Genomic DNA, 20517 nt, shown 5'->3' on the forward strand with positions numbered 1-20517 from the left:
TGAGAGACCCGGCACTCCCCCGCACCCCTCACCCCTCTGAGAGAGACCCTTCGCCCGCCGTGAGAGACTGGGCACACCTTCCCCCCCATGAGAGACCCGCTTGCACCCCCTGAACTCCTCTCGCTCCTGTGAGAGACCGAGCATCCTTCCCGCACCCCTTGACCTTCCGTGAGAAATCCGGCACCTCCACATAAACCCCCCTCCCTCCCGTGAGAGACCCAGTATCCCCCTCTCTGTGTGCTGGGATCATAACAGTCAATCTAAATGTAAAAAAACAAGGAGTCTGGTGGCACCTTAAAGACTAACAGATTTATTTTTTATTTCGGCATAAGCTTTCGTGGGTAAAAAACCCACTTCTTCAGATGCATGGACTCCCTGTTGTTTTTGTGAATACAGACTAACAGGGCTACCCCGTGATACTTGACACCAATCTGAATGTAGCGTAATTCAAAATCATATTGTTAGCTCTAGCTGTGCTCTAATATGTTCCCACTATGGACAGTTCTTGTCAGTTACTCCTCCTCTGCAGCCAGTGTACCAAGCTCTGCACTTTGAGAGTCTAGTATCAGAGGGGTAACTGTGTTAGTCTGTATCCACAAAAACAATGAGGAGTCCGGTGGCACCTTAAAGACTAACAAATTTATTTGGGCATAAGCTTTTGTGGGTAAAAACCCATTTTTTCAGATTTATGGAGTGAAAATTACAGATGTAGGCATAAATATACTGACACATGAAGAGAAGTAAAGAACTGGTGTTGACAGGGCCAATTCTATTAGGGTGGATGTGGTCCACTCCCAATAATTGATGAGGAGGTGTCAATACCAAGAGAGGGATAATTGTTTTTGTAGTGAGCTAGCCACTCCCAGTCACTATTCAAGCTCAAATTAATGGTGTTAAATTTGCAAATGAATTGTAGCTCTGCAGTTTCTCTTTGAAGTCTGTTTTTGAAGTTTTTTGGTGAAGTATAGCTACTTTTAAATCTGTTATAGAATGTCCAGGGAGATTGAAGTGTTCTCCTACTGGCTTTTGTATTTTACCGTTCCTGCTGTCTGATTTGTGTCCATTTATTCTTTTACGTAGAGACTGTCCGGTTTGGCCAATGTACATGGCAGAGGGACATTGCTTGCACATTATGGTATATATCATATTAGTAGATGTGCAGGTGAATGACCCCTGATGGTGTGGCTCATGTAGTTGGGGCTGGATTTTTCAGAGTCTGTAACTTTAAGAAAAATAAGAATATAAAGCAAACTTAAAAGAGGGAGAAAGTGAAACCTCAAAAGCTTTAATTCTTGTAAGGTATACTGAAATTATGAATGTAGTGTTTGTATTTCATGTGGCTCATGCAGTACTGAGCCCATGCGCTTTGGCTGTACTCTAAGCATACTATTTCAATTCCTAAATGTAGAAATAGATTAGAAAATGCAGTAATGAAACAGTTGGTCCCTTTTTAGTAAGGAAAAACATGAATATAAAAGTATCTAGCAATGTTAAGTCTGACTAACACCAAAAGCAAGGACATTCAGGACCGAGGAGTTTGATTGTAGCCTCATCATATGGGGTTTCTGAGAACAAAATTAGATCATTGCATCCTTCAGAACATAGATTTTCTGTTTAATGTAAGGAATGACAGAATGGCAAGAGATAAAATTTAAGAGATTTAACCCTGATTATCCTTGAAGAGTTGTCAGTTATAATCAGACCTTAGTCTAACATAAGTTTTAAATGTATTAATGGGTTTTAAAAACTGTACTTAGATAAAAAGCAAATAATGATATATTTTTTGTTTCTTTGTCTAGTGGTCAAACAAGGCCTTTAGAGAAGAATAAGTTTACACAGAAGGCGTTGGATCTGGCATGGCGATACTTCTTGCCTCCTTATACTTTCCAGATTCGTGTTGGTGCTCTGTATCTTCTGTATGGATTGTATAGTACGCAACTCTGTAAGCCAAAACAAAAGGTAAGTCTTTTTGAGGATTCATTCTCAAAAGAATATCAGACTTTTATGATTGTATTAAGATTTCTTGTATGTTTTACCACCACAACTTGAAGAGATTTTTTCTTCTTTTTTATGAATAAAAACATGAGTATTCTGGAAGAAATGGGCCCTCTAAGAAAACTACCCTTTTTGAACATCATTAAAGTCTGAGAGCCTAAACACTGGCTAAATTAACTAAAGCCCCTGTATTTTTCAGAACTTAAAATATCATTTGCCTGTGCCTATAGGAAACTCTCCTTTTAAAAAAAAATTAAAGTTTCTAGGCTTCTAAATGTGAGCTGAGAGTAAACCGATCAGCAGTCTTTCCCTAGTGCTGCAGAGCACTGTTAGTGCTTATGTTTTTCCCAACATGTAGCAATGTGAAAACTGACCAAAGTTTCATCAGTTTTCGTTTGTTACTCTTCAGAACCATATATACAGCAGAGACCCGCTCGCACCCCATGAACTCCTCTCGCTCCTGTGAGAGACTGAGCATCCTCCCCGCACCTCTGCCCCCGTGAGAAATCCGGCATCTCCACATAAACCCCCCTCCCTCCCGTGAGAGACCCAGCATCCCCTCTCTCTGTGCTGGGATCATGAAAGGTATAAGCAATATAAATACACATTCTCAAGCTATTCCTTAGAAAGGGGGACCTAAAAAGAGATGTTGGGGGAGGTGTAGAGTAGATGCATCCTTTTTGCACCATCAAGAGCTGAGGGGTAAAGTAGCAGGAACCATCTTCACAGCCAGGATCCTCCGGGTAGGAGAGGAAAACAAGAGGAAAATGTTTTCTCTCCCTCTCAGGGTAGAGGGAAGACTTCACAGCTTTCATACACCTAGCTGGAGTTCTTGAGCAGGTTAAAATAATGGCACTTAAGTAAGAATCCTTACACTGTTCTCTTTACAGCTTTGAGGAGTGTATGAATTAACTTCTCACCTTGGCAGATCAGAACACAAGGGGGGGAGGCATCTTTGACATTAGTCTTTAACTAGTACGTTTATTCCCTGACTTTTAAGTGTCCGTAAAATTTCCAAGTGCTGTGTTGAAAAGAAGTGCATATGTGGGCTGAGAGGCAGGGACTGATGAGATAAATTGAAATAGTGTGGAAGTATTAGAAAGGTTTTGGAGAAGAAACAAAATGTAAAGGTGGTGTCGGAAATGCAGTGTAAGGAAAGGTATAATTAGACTACTTATGAGTAAAAATATGTGCATATGTAAGTCTTTGCAAGTTTTGGGCCCAAAGTTGCACTTCACTGGTTGAAATAAATTACTAATGCTGTTACAGTGCATTCTTTAACTTCAGACAAGTCAGGTAATTCAATTGAGATAACTGGTGAAACCTGTAATAACTTTACAGGTATTTAAAACTCAAATGGCTGCCACTATCATAAGTTTTAGCAGTGATCTAAGAAGTTGCGATCAACTGGAGAAAGTGGAAGGTTGACAGAATAGATAGGGAGGGAAAGGTACTTCAGTAAAATATCATTGCAGTATTGATAAAACTACAACTTTACAACGGAATTTTTTAAAAAAACTATGAACTTGAGTCTGCACTCTCGTAGCTAAACATAGTGTTTCAGCCATCTACGAATCTAAGACTTTTGCTCTTTGAGAGAAGTGTTGCTTGCCCCTATTCAGAGAGATGCCAGTCCTCCCTAATTTTCAATAATCCTCCTGGTTTTTACATTTTAATTATGAATTCAGGTCTTAAATCTATGCTTTTGCATCAGTCACTGCCAGTTGGGTCCGATGAACACAGCAAATAGCGCCGTGGCTGTGCAGGGCTTTCTTCACTGTCTCTGTGGTATGTGTGCAGATTGTGCAGTGAAAGTCTGATAGGAGAAAGCCGTGAAAATTTTAAATGGCGTTTGGTGCGCCTGATTTGCTGCTCAAGCCACCAGCTAGGGTGGGGAAACCAGTGCCCCAATACCATTCCAAATTCCTAAATTGCCTCCTGTCAGACCCTTACAGTTCAGGCAGTAGGGGAGGAGGAGGAGAGAGGGAACAATAGAGGAGGAGGATCATCCTGGGAATAAGGTCCAGGCCAAGGAATGGCCAAGGTAGTTAAGAGCCCTAAGTGGCATAGGAGGTCTGCTTTCCTAGGGCCAATCCTCCCCTTTTCCCTGTTGGGGAAGGTGGGGTGGGCAAGGTCCCACTTGATCATAGACAGGGAGGAGAGTGAGGAGAGTTCTTTGTTTCTCTGGGGAGAGAGGTGGGGAGGAGGAGAGGTTCTGGTTTCACCTGGGGGAGATGTCATGGCTATGCGAAGGCATGGAGCCCTGTACACTTGCGCATGGTCTCTGGCCCCCTGCCTAGGAAAATTTTGGGGCAAGGATCCATGATTTTTATTTTTGCTATGATCCACTTGCCCCAAAGTTCACCAGCTGCCATTGTCGATCAAAATGGCTGATATGGGTGATCAAAATAGCCAAATATACCAAAAAATTGAAAATGGTTTCAGAAGTTCAAAATAGACCATAAAAATTAATGCAAAGAAATTTAAACTGTCATAAAAGGGTGAAAATTATGCATACTATGAACTTTCCCCATGGACATAACCATCGCAGATAGTGATCTAAAGTGCACCTCAAGCGTTCAAGGTGCTACCCCATACCTAGGGCCCTACCAAATTCACGGCCATGAAAAGTGCGTCATGGACTGTGAAATCTGGTCTCTTGTGTGCCTTTGCCCTATACTATACAGATTTCACGGGGGAGCTCAGTGTTTCTCAGATTGGGGTTCTGACCCAAAAGGGAGTTGTGACGGTCACACGGTTATTTTAGGGGGTCATGGTGTGGCCACCCTTACTTCTGTGCTGACTTCAGAACTGGGCGACATACCGTATCACGCTTCCCTTCTGCGCTGCTGCTGGCGGCGGCTCTCCCTTCAGAGCTGGGCTCCCAGCCAGCAGCCGCTGCTCTCCAGCTGCTCAACTCTGAGCAGCTGAAGCGCAGAAGTAAGAGTAGCGGTACCACAACCCCTCCTACAATAACCTTACAATTACAACACCGTGAAATTTTAGATTTAAATACCTGTAATCATGAAAATTTACAATTTTTAAAATCCTATGTCTGTGAAATTGACCAAAATGGACCGTGAATTTGGTAGGACGCTACCCATACCTCCTGTCTGTATTTGGCTTTGCACCTTTGGTACTTGTCACTGGTCCAAGTAACCTTTCTAATTCCTCCTTAACTTTTTTTATATAAACATCCCTAAAAGTCAGAGCAAGATTGGCATCTTTATATTCATTGTCAAAACAGATGGTTAAACCTAGAATAGTAAACATGGCAATTAAATGAATTACTTGTTACTATTAGAATCTGTTACTGCATCTTTTCGGTAGTTTTGAGGTCACTTCTGTCATATATACCCTATACAGGCCTGTCTCTAGTTTGTAGCATGCTATGACTTTACTCCACTGGTCAGCTAAAATCTCTAATCACTGTTCAAGGAAATGTATATCAGTAAAATAGATTCTTCTTTTCTATTGCAGATCAGAATTGCACTCAAGGAGTGGCTTGAAGTTCAGAGGTTTCAACAGGATCTGATAAATGCCCAGCATTATGATGCAGCGTATATATTTAGGAAGCTGAGACTAGACAAAGCATTTCACTTTACAGCAATGCCCAAACTAGTGAGTTATTGCACAAAGAACTTACTTCCTTTAGAAAATCCCTGTCTATCTTCTAATTGTTGTACAATGTTTAGTTAAAAATAAGAAATGGAGAGAGTTGAGCAGCACCAATACGCTTGGTTTGCAGTTACTTTTTTACAATACCCAAAAGTGCAGTAGGCACTTTACATAACTAACTCAGATAGAGGCTATTGAATTTAAAATGTAGTTATGATGGATTCAGATTGCATCTAATGTTCTGCTTTAAAAAACTAGCAAATTATTTGAAAAAATATTGCTTTGGCAGCTTTATAATTTATCATGGCTTTTAATCTGTAGAAATTAACATTCAGTTTTTCTGAGTTTTTGGTGGTGGCTTGAATTTCTGATAACAGTGAAGAACATCTCTTTTTAAAAACAAATGTTTCACAAAAGCTATTAAATCATTGCTGTGAGACTAAATGCTTGAAAATAAATCTATACAGCTGAACGTTGGGATCACCTTGTTTTCTAGATCCATGCCTTTCAGCATCTTTCAGTTTTGACTGTCAAGTGAGAATTTTCATAGTTATAAACATTTCTTTTACCGTGTATTTTGAAATATACCCATCTTTATACAGCTGTCCTTCAGAACTAAGAAAAAGATGCGGGGAACTGAACTTAAAGAGGAATTTAAGGAGCTAAGTAACCGAGTAAGCAGGCTCATCACTAATGAGGTGTTGGAGGTACAGTAACTTTTATGCTACAAAATAATTATTATTGTCAAATATAATTTCTCTAATTGCATAATCTGGTCCTCATAAAAGTTCTGTTACAGAAATGAGGACAGTTATGTGTACCAACAGTTTTACCATCCATTCTGAAACACTGCATCTATTTTCACGGAAGGACTACGATATTTGTATAATACCGAAAGTGTGCAAAGTGCTTCACAGACATGTTAAGAAGACTATTCCCTTCCAATCCAAATAGGCAGCTCTCAGACAAGGATTGGTGGAAGTACACTGCAAAAGACAGTATTTTAATTTAAATGTTGACATTTGTGTTTGCCCTGATTCAGCAATTAACTGTATACAAGTGGGCGTGTTGATGTACCAGCATACAATCAGCTGCAGGATTGGGGCCTTACTTTTTTTCCCTTCTTTTTACCCTTGCCTATTTTCCCATTTTAAATTGTGGTCATTTTACTGCTCTCCCTTTGTTTAGTGTAGTGTTACCTGTACAAACTCTGGCACTGGAAGCCGGATAGAGTTTTTCTTCTATTACATGTCTAGTCATGTCGACCAACCGTCTGGTTCATGATGTCTCTTCCAGTTGGTTCTAGCAGCTTAGACTTGTACATGGGGAAGACCTGCCCCCATCTCACATTCTCCACTGCCACTGAAACATTAACTAACAATGAATTGGGGGGAAACTTTAAAATGCCTCAAACGGTTGAGGATTGAAATCTCTGCCTGAAAATAATTACTTGGTACCACTGAGGTTTCTTACTGAGTTTCCTTCTTAGTGCACAGTCTGTCTTCCTCTGCTTCTCCCCTAAGCTGGTGAGACCATGATACTAGATTTTAATACACTCTTGTGACTTACTATTACTGACAGTGATCAGCTAATTTTAACAACCTCCTTTTTAAAACAGTTGCTAGTTCAATATACTGTGATTTAAAAAAAATTATATGCACAATGTCCATATTTAATCAGGAGTTTATATTCTTTATTTGTTGCTACATCTTTTTTAACATTTTTCTCTTCAGGAAATGATGAATGTTCATGACCACTATCAGAAAATGAAGTGTCTGATCTCCACTGACAAATCCCAGCCGGACAAGGCTTTGAGCTTGATAAAGGATGAATTTGTAATTAATATTAAGAATACGATTTTGGAATATCAGCAATGGCAACAGGACAAAATGGTAGGCTATAGTCTCTATTGTGCTGTGGCAGTGCAGGTCATCATGAGTGTGTAGAATGTATTAAATGTGTGAAGACCTCTGAATATATTTTTCAAATGATAAATGAAAGCTTTGTCTTAAAAGATTTATAATGAGTGAAACATCAGATACATAATGTGTACACATTGCCTCTATGGAAGTCTAAAGGATTAGTGGTGCATGAAAGCAAAAGTGGATGGGAATCTGGGAGGCAGTGACCATGAGATGATCGAGTTCAGGATCCTGACACAAGGAAGAAAGGAGAGCAGCAGAATACGGACCCTGGACTTCAGAAAAGCAGACTTTGACTCCCTCAGGGAACAGATGGGCAGGATCCCCTGGGAGAATAACATGAAGGGCAAAGGGGTCCAGGAGAGCTGGGTGTATTGTAAAGAATCCTTATTGCGGTTGCAGGAACAAACCATCCCAATGTGTAGAAAGAATAGTAAATATGGCAGGCGACCAGCTTGGCTAAACAATGAAATCCTTGCTGATCTTAAACGCAAAAAAGAAGCTTACAAGAAGTGGAAGATTGGACAAATGACCAGGGAGGGTATAAAAATATTGCTCAGGCATGCAGGAGTGAAATCAGGAAGGCCAAATCACACTTGGAGTTGCAGCTAGCAAGAGATGTTAAGAGTAACAAGAAGGGTTTCTTCGGGTATGTTAGCAACAAGAAGAAAGTCAAGGAAAGTGTGGGCCCCTTACTGAATGAGGGAGGCAACCTAGTGACAGAGGACGTGGAAAAAGCTAATGTACTCAATGATTTTTTTGCCTCTGTCTTCACGAACAAGGTCAGCTCCCAGACTGCTGCACTGGGCAGCACTGTATGGGGAGAAGGTGACCAGCCCTCTGTGGAGAAAGAAGTGATTTGGGACTATTTAGAAAAACTGGATGTGCACAAGTCCATGGGGCCAGATGCGCTGCATCCGAGGGTGCTAAAGGAGTTGGCGGATGAGATTGCAGAGCCATTGGCCATTATTTTTGAAAACTCATGGTGATTGGGGGAGGTCCTGAATGACTGGAAAAAGGCTAATGTAGTGCCCATCTTTAAAAAAGGGAAGGAGGAGGATCCGGGGAACTACAGGCCAGTCAGCCTCATCTCAGTCCCTGGAAAAATCATGGAGCAGGTCCTCAAGAAATCAATTATGAAACACTTAGAGGAGAGGAAAGTGATCAGGAACAATCAGCATGGATTCACCAAGGGAAAGTTGTTCCTGACTAACCTAATTGCCTTCTATGAGGAGATAACTGGCTCTGTGGATGAGGGGAAAGCAGTGGATGTGTTATTCCTTGACTTTAGCAAAGCTTTTGATATGGTCTCCCACAGTATTCTTGCCGCCAAGTTAAAGAAGTATGGGTTGGATGAATGGACTATCAGGTGGATAGAAAGCTGGCTAGATCGTCGGGCTCAACGGGTAGTGATCAATGGCTCCATGTCTAGTTGGCAGCCGGTTTCAAGCGGAGTGCCCCAAGGATTGGTCCTGGGTCTGGTTTTGTTTAATATCTTTATTAATGATCTGGAGGATGGTGTGGACTGCACTCTCAGCAAGTTTGCAGATAATACTAAACTGGGAGGCGTGGTAGATACACTAGAGGGTAGGGATCGGATACAGAGGGACCTAGACAAATTAGAGGATTGGGCCAAAAAAAACCTGATGAGGTTCAACAAGGACAAGTGCAGAGTCCTGCACTTAGGACGGAAGAATCCCATGCACTGCTATAGACTAGGGACCTAATGGCTAGGTAGCAGTTCTGCAGAAAAGGACCTAGGGGTCACAGTGGATGAGAAGCTGGATATGAGTCAGCAGTGTGCTCTTGTTGCCAAGAAGGCTAATGGCATTTTGGGCTGTATAAGTAGGGGCATTGCCAGCAGATCGAGGAATGTGATCGTTCCCCTTTATTCGACATTGGTGAGGCCTCATCTGGAGTACTGTGTCCAGTTTTGGGCCCCACACTACAAGAAGGATGTGGAAAAATTGGAAAGTCCTGCGGAGGGCAACAAAAATGATTAGGGGTCTGGAGCACATGACTTATGAGGAGAGGCTGAAGGAACTGGGATTGTTTAGTCTCCAGAAGAGAAGAATGAGGGGGGATTTGATAGCTGCTTTCAACTACCTGAAGAGCGGTTCCAAAGAGGATGGAGCTCGACTGTTCTCAGTGGTGGCAGATGACAGAACAAGAAGCAATGGTCTCAAATTGGAGTGGGGGAGGTCTAAGTTGGATATTAGGAAACACTATTTCACTAGGAGGGTGGTGAAGCACTGGAATGCGTTACCTAGGGAGGTGGTGGAGTCTCCTTCCTTGGAGGTTTTTAAGGCCTGGCTTGACAAAGCCCTGGCTGGGATGATTTAGTTGGGGATTGGCCCTGATTTGAGCAGGGGGTTGGACTAGATGACCTCTTGAGGTACCTTCCAGCCCTGATATTCTATGATTCTATGAATGCATAGATCCCTACTTAAAGCAATCTTGTAATGTAAATGTTAAATGTGCTACGCACACTTACTTTGAAGTCATGCAAGGGCCATGATACTAGTAATTAAAATATTAGACTGAGGTAGAAGGGAATGTGGTTACTTTCCTAAAATAAATTGATCTTTTAAAGTTTTAAATGTTGTCAAATAGAAACTGATATACCTGAAAATGTGCATAGTAAAGTTGACTTGTTCAAGTCCTGAATGAGTTTTAAATATATATCTATACTTTTTCAGAAATCCTCCTCAAAGGCTAAAGATAGTGAAGAAATGACTGACAAAAAGGAAGGAGGGACTTCTCAAGACTCAGAAGTAAGAAAAGTTTACTGTGTAATATCTTAATGTTATTGGACAACCTAATCAGCAGTCAGAGCATGTCAATCTGTGATCAAGTCAGGAAGCTAAGCAGTGGTCAGGTCAAGCCTGGCCAGTACTAAAATGGGAGACCTTCAAATTCCAGAGTTCTGGAGGAAGTAGTGTTGGTGTTCTTAAGCAAGTATGTTGTTCTCTGTCAGTGGTGGACATAGGTCACAACTTGAGAGGTCCTGAACACTTTTCATGAAGAATGCCATGGCCATTCTCCACATAAGAAGGAGTTTGATCCCTACTATCCTGGCCAAATTCCTTTTTGGTTCTCCTGTAGTGTCAACTGAATGCTATATTCAATTTTTACAATAAACTGTTTCATAGTGTTGTTTTTTGTTTCAATAACTGCTGGGTTAAATCCCAGAAAAAGTTACCTTTCATAGAAAGGTAACTATTTGCGTGTATGATTTTCTGCCCTGTGGAAACCTAGGAAAACCAAAGTCACAGTTGCTTTACTCTGGAAATCTGATAGTTTGTTTTACTGAAATAAGGACTTTTTTAGCAGCAGTTATTTTACACACTTAGCTCTCTACAAATGACACAGTTTGCAAGATGCATCTTCTACAATGACTCTTAAGCAGTTGTTTCTTAATTTAATATTGCCCTTTCACTGAATGTTATATCAGGTAATATGGAAACTGCCTCCTTTGTACACTTTTATATACCATCAAGTTGCATACTGTAAATATTGAGATTTATTCTCTTCCCCCGTGCCCAACTCCACTATAGAGACATAGCGAGTGAATCTTATAAACAGGTTGTACATTCACAGAAGGGATCGCTGACTCATTTATCTTCATTCTCCAGTTGTTTTAAGATGCTAGTTTCTTTGAGCAAAGTGAGGCTGAATTGTATTTTATTTCTGTTTTTCATAATTGATCATAAGGAAGAACCAGATCAATGGACAGCTAAGACATAGCAGCAAAGCTCTGTGGCCCTTGCTCAAACGCTTGAAAAATACTAAGTCAAAGTATTTTTGTATGAATGCAAGCAGACCTATAAAGCCCGCAGTTGGCATGGTTCAGAGGATAGGACAAGGGTGTGGGAGACAGGAGATCTGGGGTCTTTGACATGTGGTGACCCCTTGGGCATGTGTTGCTAGCTGTACTTAGTTTCCTTATATATAAAACAGGGATGTTGATTCCCCAATTTAATAAAGCACTTTGAGATCTGGGTGAAAAGCTCTGTGATTGCAAATAAAAATGAGCTTGGAAGAAAATTAAGGGGATATGCTGGAAGCTAACTTTTAGCTGGCTTTTTCTGACCTTTTTCTTGTTTCTTTACAGGGTTCTGAAAGAGCAAGTGCACTGGCTAAAATCAAATACAAGTCCTATAATGCAGTTGCTGAGGTAAGTAAACAAATAGGTATATTTGTTAGGGAATTGTTAGTCATTAACTTTCCAAAAACACTTGCATTGACTTAAATTGTAATATGGTCAGAAAAGTGATTTATCAAAATGGCACCATCTGCTTCAAGCCCTGCTCCCATTGGGCATTCGGTCTTAACCACCTTATTGGCAACAAAAACAAGTTTTTACTACTCCTATTAGCTTTGCAGAAGCAATACAGGTATTCAGAGAGTGAGATGGATTCTAGTCTGGCACGTGACACAACTATTAGTAAAGTTCCTTATGTCAGGCCTTCATTTAATATCTGTGCACACCCTTTTTTCAGTGGAGTTACACAGGGTAACTGAGAACAGAATTTTGTACACACTTTTTCAGAAAGCTGCCATGACTTTCCAACCCCAGGGCGAACCGTCTTTGCTGGCAGTTAAAAACAAAGCAAAAAACCTCCCATACTTTCACCTGTCAAATGAAATGAGGTAAAATTTTCAAAAGTGACTTTTTAGAATTTAGGCTGCTAAATGCTTTTAACTTTCAAAGTCTTGGGAGTTTTAAAAAGTGAATGGGACTAAGCTCTGAAGTCACTTTTTGAAAATGGGACCTAGTTTTTTAAGTCACTTAAGTACTTTTGAAAATGTTATTCTAGATCTGATTAGTCATTGAACCAATGAACATGAAATCCCCTGATCTCCATTGGATTGGTTTTTATAGTAGACCCACTCTTAAACATTTTTCTCTCCTAATTTGGGGAATGTGGATGCACATATTTATATTGTGATTTTAGTAGTGTTCTGAATATACAGTAGTAAAACTTTGAAGGTATAGTGATGTTGCTTTCCCAGGCAACTAAAAGAAAAATGGAGTCCAAAACTGGATAGTAAAACCCCTGTTCGGTCTTGGTAGTCTGTCTTTGTTACACAAGAAATGTTCTTAACATTTGCTACTTATTGCTTAAAAATAACTATAAAAATATCAAGGCTGATATAGCACCAGGAAGGTCTTTGTGTTCTTGAAAATAAGTCTCACAATGTGTTCGTTATTTGAATGTCATATAAGCACTGTTAGTCTGAAATGGTAACACTTTAGGAGGTGGGATTTTCAAAAGTGCCTAAAAGAGTTGGGTGCCCAGTCCTTAACTACTATGGATACTTACTGTCATTATTTTCTTGTCTGTTTAAACCAGGGGTTCTCTCCCATCCCTCTCCCCCACTATAAAAATTCCATGGCACACCTGTGCCACAACTGTTTTTCAGTAGATTAATAGCTAGGGCTGGCTTTAGGAGGTAGCAAGCAGAGCAGTTGCCTAGGGCCCCATGCCAAAGGGGGCTCCACGAAGCTAAGTTGTTTGGGCTTTGGCTTCAGCCCAGGGAGGAGGGGCTCGGGCTTCACCTTTCTGCCCTGGGCCCCAGTGAGTCTAATGCTGGCCCTCCTCTCTAGTTTATTTTGGTGGATCCCCTGAAACCTACTTGCAGCTCCCCAGAGGCTCCCGGACCCCTGGTTGAGAACTGCTGTGTTAAGTAGTCTGTGATTACTGGCATAGTAGTGGTGACACAAAGATGTCTTAACATGTCTTACACTCAGCAAGTAGCTGAATCTTGTGAGGAAAGTATCAGTATTGTGTGTATGTAGTAATTAGATTCCTTTCTGTTGCTTAATGGATTTGTTTGGATTTTAGGCCTCCAAATCAAGAAGGCACCGTCAAGTTAAACTAGAATCTTCTGAATCTGGGTCTGATCAGGGAAAAATGAAAACCCCCAGGTGTAAAAGAAGCAGAGAGCGGTCACAGTTGACACAGAAGAGAAACTCATTGGAAACCAAAGGTAATTCTTCATTATATTAGTGGTACTGGAGATGCTAAGGAACTCTTCTCTCCCCTCTGTCAGGCAAGGCAGTTGGTTATAGTTCTTATTAGCAGATGGAGACAGGAAATAAAGCAAAGGACTTGAGATGCCACTTCCCTTTTTAAATGCACCTGACTTGTCTGATCTTGCTCAGTTGTCTTCTTTCCCTCAGCGGGTGGAAAGAGCTGTGGCTAAGCTAAAGTGAACTCTTATCTCTGCTCTTGGTAATTCTCCCACCAAACATTTCTTTATTGCCAGTAATGTAGGGTAGAAGGCTTTTTACTCTCACCAGTGTGTTAGATGGCAAACTACCAACTGTTGTTCTTTCTCTTCTTCTGGGCAAGGATTGGCCTTTATGAAAGTAGGAGCAGTGTTTGAATGTTGATAGCTCCTGGGGGTCTAGCCCAAAATCCAGAGAAAATAGCCTGATTTTCTCCTTTTGTTTCTATCTTCTGTTTTTGTTCCTGTTGTATTTTTGAATGAATATCCTCTGTTTAATAATTCAGTATTTATTTGCTCTTTAAGTTTATTAATGAAGATACTTAAGAAGGTTACTTAATAATACAGATGTCTTGAGTACCTCACCAGATGCGTCCCGCTCTCATCTGAAACACACTGCCATTTATTTTTGCCCCTCAATAATGGTACTTCAGTCAATTTTCAGTTCAGGTGACACTGTTGGCATCCAATGCATTTCTTTTGAAGAGGACTGGAAACATTGCTGTGATGGGTTTGATCACAGAAACCCCCTTGGGAGCTGTCACCTGATGTGCCAAGACTACCTCTGCTCCAGTTTTCCCTACCAGCACAGGACTCCAGTACCCTGTCTTGCTGAGCCAGACACTCCCATCTGCTCCAACAAAGACCCGGGGTCTGAATTACTTGCTCCAAAGCTGCAGGTTTATCTGAAAACAGCTCACAGAAGTGTGCTTGTCTTTAGCACTCAGATGCCCAACTCCCAATGGGATCTAAACCCAAATAAATTCGTTTTACCCTGTATAAAGCTTATACAGAGTAAACTCATAAACTGTTCGCCCTCTATAACACTGATAGAGAGATGCACAGTTGTTTGCTCCCCCAGGTATTAATACATACTCTGAGTTAATTAATAAGTAAAAAGTGATTAAATACAGAAAGTAGGATTTAAGTGGTTCCAAGTAGTAACAGACAGAACAAAGTAAGTCACCAAGCAAAATAAAATAAAATGTGCAAATCTATGTCTCATCAAACTAAATACAGATAATCTCACCCTCAGAGATGCTTCAGTAAGTTTTTTCCTCAGACTGGACACCTTCCAGGCCTGGGCACAATTCTTTCCCCTGGTACAGCTCTCATTCCAGCTCAGGTGGTAGCTAGGGGATTCTTCATGATCGCTCTTCTCTTTCCTTTGTTGTCTTCCACCCCTTTATATATCTTTTGCATAAGGCGGGAATCCTTTTGTCCCTCTCTGAGTTCCCATGCCTCCTTCTCAATGGAAAGACACCAGGTTAAAGATGGATTCCAGTTCAGGTGACCTGATCACATGTCACTGCAAGACTTCTTTACCCACTTGCCAGCACACACGTATACAGGAAGACTAAGGCTATGGCTACACTGGCGTTTTACAGCGCTGCAACTTTCTTGCTCAGGGGTGTGAAAAAGGTAAAACACAGCCATCTGCAGACAATGGTCCTGGTTAATGGGAGTCATCAAGATTCCAAACCACCATTAATGGCCCACACTTTGCATAATTACAATAGGCCCTCAGAGTTATATTTCATATTTCTAGTTTTAGATACAAGAGTGGCACATTTATATAAATATGATGATCACACTCAGTAGATTATAAGCTTTGTAATGATACCTTACAAGAGACCTTTTGCATGAAGCATATTCCATTTACATTATATTCACTCTTTATCAAATTTTTATAAAACCACATAGACTGCAACTGTCACAATTGCATTGTTGTTGTTTTTTATTTTTTTACAACTGACTATTGTACTGTATTAATACAGCTTTGAGATTATACTATGCAGATGAAGAATGTTGCTTTCCCTTTATTTTTTAGTAGTTTGTTTAACACAGGTCAACAGTTCGTAACTCTGAGGTTCTACTGTGTTAGAGATCAGGGTGAGATCAAGTATGGGAACCAGATTACCCCAGTTCTGCCTACTGCGGGTTTCTTACACCTTCCTCTGAAGCATCTAGTACCTGCTGCTGTAAAAGACAAGATACTGGACTAGATGGACCTAGGATCTGATCCAGTCTGGCATTGGCTTATCTTCCTACATTCCAAAAATAATTCAGTAGTTCAGTAAATTAATTCACTTAGTACCCTAAGATGTACCCTATGTACTTGTTCATAAGCTGAATTTTTTTTAGTAAAAAAGGGAAGCACCAGAGACGGGGGTCGGCTTATGAACGGGTATAGAGAGGGAGAACTGGGACACAGACCCTCCCCGCAACAGAGGGAGCAAGGAGAGGCAGCACAGCCAGCAGAGCCAGAAGGGAAGAGGCGGGGGCCAGAGTCTCTCCGCTTCTGGCCACGCTGTTCACCCCCCCAGCCTTCGAAGCGCTGGCAGTTCCGGAGCTGGCAGGCTGCAGCCGTGCCGCTCGGCCCCGCCAGAGCACGCTGCGGCTGTGCCGCCCAGCCCAGCCCAGCCCGCTGGAACATGCTGCAGCTGCGATGCCAGGTCTGGCCTGCTGGAGCCAGAGACATCCTCCCCTAGCCCTCCCCAGATAAGGTGGGAAGGGATGGGATGGGGAGAGTGGAGGGTCCTGGGCTAGGGGTGGGGTCATGGGGGTGGTGGTCAGAAGGGTTACTCCACTGACCCCCAGCTTCTCCCCAAAAAATTTCCCCACCAGTTGCTGTCCTGGCCCATCAGGGTAAGCAGTTGCGCACCGGGACACTTTGTTTACTTAGGTTTCGCTCGAGATAAACAAACCATCTCGGCCTGCCAGTGGCTTATCCTGATGGCCTGGGAGCCAAAGTTTGCTGACCACTGAATTATAGGGTCAGCTTATGAACAGCTTATAAAAATTTTCCATTTTTACTTATCCATCTTGGGGGGGACGGCTTATAAATGAACCGGCTTATAATCGAGTATATATGGTATATCATTTGGATCAGCTCATTTTTATGTAGTCATATTTTCCAAGTATTTTCTTACATTCCTCCAAGTATATTCTAATCAGGGTTTCATTAGGTGTCCAACCTTATTTTATTAAGACAGTGTTGAAAAACTGAAGTATTCCAGCCATTTTATTTATGAATTTAATTCCTGTGCTTTTATTTGGTCTGATGGATCTGTAGCACTTTATCTGCAAAACCTCTTTATTCCCTGTAATCTCTCTGGCTAATGTTAACTAACCCTGCATTTATCTTTTCAGAGTCTTTGTTTAGTATATTTTATGTTTATATTACCAGTTATTGCTCAAGAGCCAAATTAAGGTTTTGTGAAGGTGCTAAAAACTCAGTACGAACTGATGTCTGCTTTTCTAATCAAGATCAAGTAAGCAATCTGTCTGGATTGTTTGTAACTGAGAGGCAGAGACTTTAATAACTGGTGGCAATTTTCCCCTGAATATTTCTTTGTTTCAAGCAATAAAGAAGGAAGCTGTTACTCGGAATCGTAGGATGCCTGTAATCACAGAAGAAGAGAATTCCAGTGAAGAAGGTATGACTGCAATCCCAATAAATTTGAGATGTGTTTATTGTAAGCAATTACTGTCTAGTGTTTCTTTTTGCAAATATATTTGTGGTTTTCAAAGTACAGAAGGTGCAGTTAAGAGCTCTACCTACTGTATTATAACTACTGCAGTTCTGGTTTTCCAGTCTTGTCACAGCTAGACTATTTCTAAACCTGTAAGTTTATTTCCATAAAATAGCACAAGGCTTTAGCAAGCACCCTGCAAGCACATGAATAATCATTTTAAAAGTCTTGTAGTGCCATATGCATCTTTTCCCATGTTCTTAATATAGTGCAGTCAGAGCAAAGATTGCACTCCGTTAAAAGGAGGATATTTATTCTTGGCAAATGCTGTAGGTGAACTTACAATTCTTATATTTATTAAAAGGGCGAATAAAACCTCTTTCAAGTGTTCTCCCAGTTGCTAAAAAGGTGCCTTAGTTGTATGGTAGAGCAGCCTCTGGACTAACTTGCAGTGGAGGCCAAACTAGCCCTGGCTAGCCTCTCAGTCGGAGGTCATAAAGGGGCCATCCTACCTCAGCCAAACCAAGGACCAAGAGCCAACCCTATATATATGGAGTAAGGACTTTTTCTGCAGTATTAGAGACTGCATGGCAAGGTTGGGATGTGATTCCATTAGTAATGGAAAAGAGGGAAGAAGATTTTGATATCCTTCATCTGTTTGTGTCATGAAGGAGAACATAGCTTTTACTTGAAAATAAGACAACCTTAGAGTACAGAACTTCCACTGGAGCTGGTCCATGGAAATTACAGTTGCACTTAGGGCATTACTAAAATCTCTGTTTTCACTGAGTTGACCAGTGATCAGAAGCTTCCAGGGCAAATTTTCCACTGTGCCCAAGCAGAGCTCAGTCATGGTGGAACTGGGGGCTGTCTGGAAACGGTGGCAGCTCCCTGATTCTGTGCCACCCAGTGCAAGTTAGAGCTGCTCCTTCATGCCTGTGGAGGATTGAGTATAGCAGCAGTACTTGCCATCCCCTTACCCTGACATGTCTGGGGTGGGGTAGGTAGGTATGGCAGGAGTAGAGGAGAAACCTTCTATTGGTTATCTCCAGCCACATTAAGATCACTTTGTATCTTGTACGCAGTGCAAAGTGGACTTAACAGACCAGTGAATCTAACCATTAATATGAAAGGCTAAGGTGAAACTGAGGCTACCTAAAATAAGTGGGAAAGGTGATGAATAATTTATTGACAGGCTTTAACTAGTGCCACATGTGGGGTAAAGCTCTTGTGGGGTCAGCATTATAGAAACTGTATTAAAATAGATTAATAGAGATGGAGCATGTATGTGCTTGCCTTTTTAAAGGGCAAGGAATTTTCATAGAGCTGAGGAGAGACTATTTTGTCTGAAGACCTCATTAAAAATGTAATTGTAGCTAACTTTTGAGTGAATGTATTTAGTTTATTGACTTCAAATTTAAACTGTAGTAATGCAATTAAGAGCAATTCAGGTGAGTTACTAATATGTCCTTTAAATGGTCATGTGGATTAAAAGAGCACTTGTATGTCTAAATCAGGAAGAAATGGAGGACAGCTGTTTTTGGATAATGCCAGTGGTAAACAGACTTGTTACAGATACATGTGCAATCAGTTTAGACATGAAACATTTGGGATCCAGTCTTTTAAGCACTTAATGTGCGAAACTTAGATTGAGATCATTGCGGGTTCATATGCAGAGAGCTTGCAAGGTATTTATATATCTGAATAAACTTTAAAGTACAATAATGTGATCCCATAGTGCTAGTTGATACTTGAAGGGGTACACTGTCTCTAATATTTTGAATAAAATTGTATACTGTAGCTTTTATTTGACTTTCTTATTTATAAAAACAGTCATCTGACAGGCTGTTGAACCTCTTGTATCTCTTCTTGTCAGATCTTCCACGTCCTAAAAGGAAAAGAACCCGTTAAGAAAGGATCAAGTTGAAGAATTTCTTATATGAATTAGACTGTTCGATTTTGTTATGGTCAAAATATAAATGTCTAAAACAACTTTGTAAATGATTTGATTTGGTCATCTCTATGCAGGAATATCAAATGAAATCACAAAGCAAAAATTACTCCTGCTAGAACTACAGGTTATGTGGAACTGTAAATAGTGACTTCAGTATATGTTGTGTAATGGTACAACCCAGGTGAAGGTAGAGTGGAATGGAAACTTTTTCTCACAAAAACTAAATTGTATGTGTGTCCTTGTACCTGGAAATGGTGAGGGGCAGAGGGCTGCTTTTTTGTTTTGTCTAGCTTTTGCCATGTGAGTTGACATTTATAACTCATTCCCATTTAATACAAATAACTATCTTTTAGCAGAATCTACTAAAAGAACACTCCGAGTATGTACACTATATGGATGACTGTTTTGTACGTGTGTTATCAGTACTCTTACAACCTCAGAACGTAACTGTTAATTTTGTAATGTTAGTGACTATTTAAGATTACTAAGTGCAATAAATTATTTTTTTACTAAGTTTGTATGCTCTGTTTCATTGTGCACAACGTTTATAAACGTGGCCTGCTTTTAGCTCACAGTGACATGATGTTTAGGAACTTGAGCTCAGATTCAGTTGTGATAAAACTTTTTACTGGATTCTGTCTCATGTGATCAGTTTTAAAAGCACAATTGTAACAAATACAAACCTGTGGCATGAAAATCCACTCACCGGTGGCACCCGGGCTGTTTTTCCTCACAAAATCAGGGTGGGTGTCTAATCTGTTTCTTGTCTTTGTGACTGCACATTTAACTTCCCAGTGTTGCTCAATGCAGTGTTGTCTTTCAGAATGCAAGACCGCTGTGGTGCCTTAGCTCTTATAAGTTTCCCAGCAGCACTGTGAAATTGACAAGACTGGCCGTTTTCATTGCTGCTGTTCAGAACTAGCGCTGAGGGAGTCACTCACAAGAAACAGCCTATTTGAACTCAATCATATTTATCAATAAGAAAAAGATTGAGCAGATCGAGTCCTCAATTTTTTTATTTGATTTATAATTTCAGACTGTTTATTTCATAGATTTAACATCTGCATAACTCAGATTTTTAGAATATTTTAAGTTGTGCTTACTGGAATTGGGGTTTTCTCTTTGCAATGGTAATTGTGTTCTTTCAACACGCACACTGATTCATTCAGAAATCTCCTTTGTACTAGTAATTTGGGTTAGTCAAATGTTTGAGGAAAGCAAACACAAATGAGGCATGAACATAACTGAAAGAATTAAAAAATTTGACCAAACTCTTCTGGAAAATGTTCTGCATTATTCTTTCTGGTATCATGACCTC

The 20517-nt window shown here is 40.7% G+C and overlaps 1 protein-coding gene across 2 annotated transcripts in view; it reads left to right on the forward strand.

The window, feature by feature from the left end:
- The window catches only part of SNAPC1 (small nuclear RNA activating complex polypeptide 1), a 25021-nt gene extending 5309 nt beyond the window's left edge, over positions 1-19712 (forward strand). Inside the window, exons 2-10 of one of the 2 annotated variants that reach the window (XM_034769321.1) lie at positions 1800-1959; positions 5476-5616; positions 6216-6320; positions 7347-7505; positions 10235-10309; positions 11650-11712; positions 13385-13529; positions 17135-17209; positions 19122-19712. In XM_034769321.1, the coding sequence (XP_034625212.1) occupies positions 1800-1959; positions 5476-5616; positions 6216-6320; positions 7347-7505; positions 10235-10309; positions 11650-11712; positions 13385-13529; positions 17135-17209; positions 19122-19156 (958 nt within the window). In that variant the 3' untranslated portion in view covers positions 19157-19712. The remainder of the gene's footprint in view (positions 1-1799; positions 1960-5475; positions 5617-6215; positions 6321-7346; positions 7506-10234; positions 10310-11649; positions 11713-13384; positions 13530-17134; positions 17210-19121) is intronic. The other variant, XM_034769322.1, reaches the window with a different exon arrangement.
- The last annotated feature ends 805 nt before the right edge of the window (positions 19713-20517 follow it).

Source organism: Trachemys scripta, chromosome 4 (genome assembly GCF_013100865.1).
Source record: "Trachemys scripta elegans isolate TJP31775 chromosome 4, CAS_Tse_1.0, whole genome shotgun sequence".
NCBI lineage: Eukaryota > Metazoa > Chordata > Testudines > Emydidae > Trachemys > Trachemys scripta.